The 7,392-nt window shown below is 45.3% G+C and overlaps 1 protein-coding gene and 2 pseudogenes across 2 annotated transcripts in view; 2 read left to right on the forward strand and 1 right to left on the reverse strand.

The window, feature by feature from the left end:
• The window catches only part of CARNMT1 (carnosine N-methyltransferase 1), a 44,561-nt gene extending 41,378 nt beyond the window's left edge, over nt 1-3,183 (reverse strand). Inside the window, exon 1 of one of the 2 annotated variants that reach the window (XM_003782959.3) lies at nt 2,717-3,183. In XM_003782959.3, the coding sequence (XP_003783007.3) occupies nt 2,717-3,150 (434 nt within the window). In that variant the 5' untranslated portion in view covers nt 3,151-3,183. Of the gene's footprint in view, nt 1-2,228; nt 2,245-2,716 lie in introns of those variants that run through there. The other variant, XM_023509034.1, reaches the window with a different exon arrangement.
• A 742-nt stretch (nt 3,184-3,925) lies between these two features.
• On the forward strand, nt 3,926-4,252 carry LOC111722675 (annotated as a pseudogene).
• An 887-nt stretch (nt 4,253-5,139) lies between these two features.
• LOC100941712 lies at nt 5,140-6,775 on the forward strand (annotated as a pseudogene).
• The last annotated feature ends 617 nt before the right edge of the window (nt 6,776-7,392 follow it).

Raw genomic sequence — 7,392 nt, forward strand, 5'->3', positions numbered from 1 at the left:
AGGCTGGTCTCGAATCTGTGAGCTCAGGCAATCCACCAGCCTTGGCCTCCTAGAGAGTGCTAAGATTACAGGCGTGAGCCACCATGCCTGGCCCTACCAATATGTTTTTTAAAAATCCATGTATAGATGTTTGAACTGTTAAGTTCAAACCCATGCTGTTCAAGGGTCAACTTACAATGTCTGGAACAAGACTGTCCATCCAAATTACTTGATAATGGAAGGGCTTCTATTTGTGCTGTCCAATAAAGCAGATAAAAGCTCTACTAAATACTTGAAAAGCGGCTAGTGAAACTAAGAAACTGAATTTTTAGTTCTATAAATTTTCATTAATTTAAGCTTAAATTTAGCCAAATACAATTAGTGGTTATAGTACTGGAGAGTACAAGTCTAGAAAATCATACAATGTCAGAATGTAACAATCCACTATTTTTAAGTGACATTTTATTTCTTTTACTTTGAGACAGACTTTCACTATGTCACCCTTGGTAGAGTGCTATGAGCACTCTTCACAGCTCACAGCAATCTCAAACTCTTGGGCTTAAGCAATTTTCTTGCCTCAGCCTCCCAAGTAGCTGGGACTACAGGCGCCAGCCAAACGCCTGGTTATTTTTTTGTTGTAGTTGTCACTGTTGTTTAGCTGGCCCAGGTGGGGTTCTAACCCACCAGCCCCGGTACCCTAACCACTGTGCCATGGGAACTGCGCCATAAAAAGCGTATTTTTGATATTTATATTAAGTCCAAGAATTTGAAGTGTTTCAGGAGAGCACATGCAAATAAAAAGGACTTTTTTGTAAATGAAATTTCCTCAATCTGAGATAAACTAGTAAAGAAGTATAGGAAATAGCATCACAACCACTAAAATTATGCACATAAGAACCTTTTTTCTAAGTTGGTCCCAATATGTTAAAACTGGGTACCAATTATACACACTTAACTAAATGGGTCCACTATATTCCCGAAACATTTCCTAATAGTCTTTCTATATTTTTCAAGAGTAAAATGTACTAGACTTTTCTGCCTCTACCACTCTTAACTACTATCTGATGTCAGCTGTTTTCCCTCATGGCTTGGTTCTTCCAGGCACAGTTCTTGCATCAAAATCACTTCTCTTGTGATCTGCATCCCTTCTTCTGTTACTACTAAGTCTGGAGAAATAAAACATCCAAACTAATTCCCTGTGGGGCTCTATAAGTAATGCAGTCTATGGTCTCTATTCTTAGGTGTAATGAGTAAATTATTTCATCAAGAACGAACTTGTTTAACTGTCAGTCAAAAAAACTGACAGACTATTTGGGAATGATAAATATAGTTCTTTGCTACTATTTGTTTTATTTGTTAAAAATAGAGCTTCAGGCTCGGCGCCTATAGCTCAACCGGCTAAGGCGCCAGCCACGTACACCTAAGGTGGCGGGTTCGAATCCCCAGCCCGGACCCGCCAAGCAACAATGACGGCTGCAACCAAAATATGGCCGGGCGTTGTGGCGGGCGCCTTTGGTCCCAGCTACTTGGGAGGCGGAGGCAGGAGACTCGCTTGAGCCCTGGAATTGGAGGTTGCTGTGAGCTGTAATGCCACGGCACTCTGCCCAGGGGGACAGCTTGAGGCTCTGTCTCAAAAAAAAAAAAAAAAAAAATAGAGCTTCAACAACATATGTCAAATATTGGTGTGACATAAAAACAAATAAGGTTCAGTCCTTGCCCTTGAGGAGGTCACAGTAAAGCAAAAGATTTAAAAAGAATACAAATGAGATGAATAATATAAAAAGTTTGCTTTAAAGCAAACCTAAAAGAACAGGTTTACCCGAGCAGGAGGTCATGCCTGTCTGATTCCAACTGCAGACTCAGAACATAATCACTGGAGGACTTTCATTATCTCTTATTTAAATACGAGTATTATCTTTACTTGAAAATTTAATTAAGTCTCTTTCACATCTTGGAATTATAATCTTGTGACTAAACTATTTTAACACCTATCTAGAAGAAACGAGGAAGTTAGGAAGTGGTATGATCAATTAACACACGTAGAGGTCCTACCACCCTGCTCAGCCTACGGGGAGAATTCGATACATATTTGCAGAATAAAGAACACTAAGGCAGCTCTTAACTGCGACTTCTCTGTTTCCCTACTTAGTAAGTAGCAAATTTTAGAATATCCAGGGCACCTTAGGGCACCTGCTCTTAGTCAACACCGAGCAGCAACATTCAATCGTTCACCACAAACGTGCACGTACATTCACAGCGCAAATGTGAATCTTGAACTGCTCTTCACAAGAACTGGCAACAGTTTGGGAAAATACATCCCACGGTATCCCACGTGTAGGTGAACTTGGGCTCAAGGTGGAGGCCAGCGACAGGACATACTAATCATGTCCATCCCTGGACGATTTCATCTTCTGAAATTGTTACAGCAATTCTCAGGTCACCCCCAGTGGCCTCAAAGCCAAACCTTTAACAAGGGATGGAACACAAGAAAGCTAATCTGATCCTGAGGTCAGAAGACAGGAGCAAGAGAAGTAGACAGCGCGGCAGACACGCGGGTGTGCAAGGCCGGGAGGGGCCGGGGAGGCGACTCGGAGGTCAACTCCAGCGGCCGGGTCTGGGCGCCCTGGAGGCGTGGTGACCGGCGGGCGAGCGCGGCGGGCGTCACCGGCCAGGCGGGTCCGCCGCAACCAGCGGGAACCCCGACGGGCTGGGTCGGGGTCTTCCACGGGCTCCTTACCCGTAGTAGCGGAAGGCATTAATGATCTTCCAGAAGTGCTCACGCTCGAGCCTCTCCTCCTCCTCCTCGGTGGTGCGCGCGGCCGCCACCACCGCCGAAACCGCCGCGGCCGAGCCCAAACGCCCGGTGGAGAACTGTACTTCCACCTCCTGGTTCCCACTGCGGCCGCCGCCGCCTCCCCCGCAGCCCTCGGGCAGCTGAGAGACCGGTGGCGGAGGGCGCCGCCGTCGCTGCATCGCCGCCGCGGCCCTCGGCCTGGCTCGCTTGCGTCTTGCCGCGATTGAAAGCGTGGTGGCGGCTGCTTGGCCTTCCTCTAGACGGCGCCCGCCGCGGACATGCACCCAGCTCGCGGCGCGCTCCGCCCCCGCCACCCTCAGGCCTCCATCCGCGCCGGGCTCCGCCAGGTCTTCAGGGCTCCGGGAAACCGTACGCATGCGTGTGCGAGTGTACGACGAAGGGCCCCGGCTGCCAGCGCTCATTTGCTGCCGGGCTTCGGGGACGGCGCGTGACGTCAGGACGGCGCTACCAGGGGCGGGGCCAGGGCCCTGGGTGAGGGGGGGAAGGAGGAACTCCTTGGAAGGGTGGGACTGGCGCAGCTGGCACCTGTGAGTGGCCGCGTGGGTGGGGCTTAGCCTGAGCGTGCAAGACTGTGGACCACGAGGTTGAATGTAGGCTAAGGCACTAGCAAGGGTGGGAAAAGCAGAAAGAAAAAGTTCATCTTTAATGAATTTCTTAGGAATTTTTATTTCAGAAAGTGTAAAAGGTAAGTTACATTTAATCCAACTTAAATGTTAGTTCACTTCCTAGTTGAATTTATATTTTAGTTACTGAGAAGGGCACTATCATTTTTCCAGTCTTTAGGGACTTGCAGAAGTCCTAATGCAGCTGTGAGTGATGATGACAGCAGATAAGGAATATGCAGGAACCTAACTCTATCCAGTATCTGTCCTTGGGAAGTCCATGACTCATGCCAGCATCTAAGGGTGGCTCTTTGCTATGCTGGACCTGACCTAACATCTTCTTCATCTACCTTTACCTTTTGCCTCGTTTTTCTTTGGGCTTAGAGCAAATGGCTGCCCTACCTGCACTTAACGTTATTTTTAGAAAATAGCTCATTCCATGCAATATAATCCACGGCCCAGCAAATCAGTCTTACAAAATAATGATAAAAGCGAAAGATTTCTCTTTGGTCTTGGCCACAGAAGCGAAATGATGAAGAGAACGTCATTGTTTGGAAAGCGTGGCAGTAAGACACATATGTTGTACCGCCGCTGTGGCTCTAAGGCCTATGGCCTTCAAAAGTCCACATGTGGCGCTTGTGGCTTCCCTACCAAGCGAAAGAGAAAGAATAGCTGAAGTGCCAACGCTAAAAGACAAAATACCGGGCCTGGTAGGGTGAGACCCCTACAAATTGTAAATTGCAGATTCAGTTTAGGATTCCTTGAAGGAACAACACCTAAACCCAAGAGCACCACTGTTGCCGCATCCAGTTCATCTAAAGAATTTCAACAATTAGGGCCAGGCACAGTGGCTTAGGCCTGTAATCCTAGCACTCTGGGAGGTCGAGGCAAATGGATTGTTTGAGTTTAGGAGAGCCAGACCAGCCTGAGCAAGAGCGAGACCCTATATCTAAAAATAGATGCCTGTAGTCCCAGCTACTTTGGAGACTGAGGCAAGATGATCATTTGAGCCCAAGAGTTTGAGGTTGCTGTGAGCTATGATGCCACTGCACTCTACCAAGGGCGACAAAGTGAGACTCTGTCTCAATAAAATTTTTTTTCATTAATTAGTCACGCAATAAATATTGTGGTTTTTAAAATTAAAAAAAGAAATCCTGGCTCTGTAGGTAATCCTAGCACTCTGTGAGGCTGAGGCAGGAGGATCCCTTGAGTTCAAGAGTTGAAGACCAGCCCCAGCAGGACCAAGACCCTATCACTACTAAAACAGAAAAATTAACTGGGCATTGTGGCAGGCACCTGTATTCCCAGCTACTTGGAAGGCTGAGGCAGGAGAATCATTTGAACCCAGGAGTTTGAGGTTGCTGTGAGGTAGGCTGATCCCATGGTACTCAAGTTTGGGGCATTAGAGTGAGACTCTGTTTGAAAAAAAAAAAAAAAAGAAAAACAAGGAAAGACTTTCATTTGAAAAAGTTAAATATGCCTAGGAAACCACAAGTCTGTTTATTTTTAATTTTAATTTTTTTCACAAAGTCTGTTTAAAAAGATCATTGAAAATGAAGTGACTGTATATTTTTGTAATTCAAATTAATAACTGAAATTATGGCAATGCCGAAAAATATCAGTTATTTTAGGAAGTGATGCAGGGCTCTGGCTAAATGATTGCCCTGCTCCAACCTTTCATGCTCTCCCTGCCCACAGGTAGTTGTGGCTACGTTGCTAGGAGGAAGGCAGCCGTGACCAGCAATGCCTGGGCAACCCTTGTGGGGGAACGTTATGGAGCTGGAATCACCCTTAGAGAAATCCAAGATACAGAGGAAGGAGAGGCAAAAGAGCTTCATGGATATCAGTATTTCAGAGAAGGGATTATGGATTTGTACTTTCCTCGTAGGACTGTTATGCAGATTTAATGAGATAAGCTGAAAACACAGTACACAAAGCTGGACTGACAGAAGGAAGTCAAGACACCATTATGACTTAGATGAGAAATCAGAAACCAGAGCAAATGTGTTGCAGATGACCTGGATGTTCCCAAGCTGCAAAAAGCTAAAATGAAAGAGAAGTTAAGTGGAGACACTGAAGAAGGATTTGATGGACTTCCTGATGAATCCTCTAAATTTCATAAGTCAAGAAGAAAAGATCTACCAAATGGAGATATTGATGAACATGAAAAAAAGTCAGAGTGGATATCATCCTTAGATCTATTTATAAATCAAGTGATAGGAAACTAGGGGAGACCCTAACACATGAACAGAAAGAAGCCTTCTTCAATTTCCCTATTTCGGAAGAGACTAAAAAGCTTCTGAGGGGCTGAGGGGTAACGTTAGCTCTTCTTATTCAAGTTAAGACCTTTGGTCTTGTATAGATGAAGAAAAGCGTTTAATAGCTCAAGCATGAACAAGAACAGAAAAGACATTCTCTTTTGCCATCCCTTGATTGATAGACTCCAAAGAAATCAGGAAACAGTTTTTAAAAAGCAACTCACCAAAGGTATTTGTTTTGATTGGAACAAGAGAACTGGAAAACTAAGTAACCAATGACCTCAAAGATACATGTAGGAAAATCAGTGTGGCTTTTGTGTGTGTGTGGGTGTGTGTGTGTGTGTGTGTGAGAGAGAGAGAGAGAGAGAGAGAGAGAGAGAGAAAGAAAGTCAAGCTGTTGCTCTGGGTAGAATGCCGTGGCATCATAGCTCACAGCAACCTCCAACTGGGGCTCAAGCAATCCTCTTACCTCCGTTTTTCTATTTTTAGTAGAGACGGGGTCTCACTCTTGCTCAGGCTGGTCTTGAACTCCTGAGCTCAAGCAATACACCCGCTTGGCCTCCCAGAGTGCTAGGATCACAGGTACGAGCCACTGAGCCTGGCTGTGTGTGGCATATTTTTATAGTGGAGCAACATGGGCAAAACCAAATCAATCATATTCAAAATAATACTGACATTTTGGTTGGGACCCCTGGTCATACCAAAGACCATCTGCCAAGTAGGTAGATTGGATGTTTTTAAACTACACCATGTTGTGCTTCATGTATAGGATCAAACGTTAGGTTTTGCTGAACAAGTTGAAGATATTATTCATGAATCCTACAAAGCTGATTCTGAAAACAATGCTCAGACTTTACTTTTTTTCCCAACTTGCCCACAGTGGGTATACGAAGTTGCAAAAAATAAAAAAATACAGGAACAGGTTGGTCTTGTTGGAAAAAGAAATTCAGAAGGCTGCGACTACTGTGGAACATTTGGCCATGCAGTGTTACTGGTCTCAGAGGCCAGTAATTATTAGAGATGTCCTTCATGTCTACAGTAAGTGGGCTGTTATTCTCTGTGAGACTAAGAAAAACATAACTGAAATGGCCATGAATCCACATGTAAAACAGCATGGCTAGCATTTGCACGAGAACACTGCACACTTCAAAAAAGGAGTTATGGCTCGGTGCCTGTGGCTCAAGCAGCTAAGGCGCCAGCCACATACACCTAAGGTGCCAGCCACATACACCTAAGGTGGCAGGTTCGAATCCAGCCCAGGCCTGCTAAACAACAATGATGGCTGCAACCAAAAAATAGCCGGGCATTGTGGTGGGCACCTATGGTCCCAGCTACTTGGGAGGCAAAGGCAGGAGACTTGCTTGAGCCCAGGAGTTGGAGGTTGCTGTGAGCTGTGATGCCACAGCACTCTACCAAGGGTGACAGCTTGAGGCTCTATCTCAAAAAAAAAAAAAAAAACAAAAACAAAAAAGGAGTTACACTGCAAGGCTTCAGAGAAGTTATTTTAAAGTTTTGGTGCCAACTAACATGGCTGCCTATGTTTTGGACATTCCTGGGGTTAACCGGGTGATTCAAACTTCTCTTCAGACTGTTAATTCCCACATCGATGGCTCTGTACACACAGGTAGAGCTGGCCAGCCAGGGCTTTGTAGATGTTTTTATCAACCCAGAGAAAGAGGTCAATGAGATATGTGGAACAAAAAACAGGAATTGTTGGGGCAGTGCCTGTGGCTCAAAG

Source organism: Otolemur garnettii, unplaced genomic scaffold (genome assembly GCF_000181295.1).
Source record: "Otolemur garnettii isolate 467f Iridium unplaced genomic scaffold, OtoGar3 scaffold00006, whole genome shotgun sequence".
Lineage (NCBI taxonomy): Eukaryota > Metazoa > Chordata > Mammalia > Primates > Galagidae > Otolemur > Otolemur garnettii.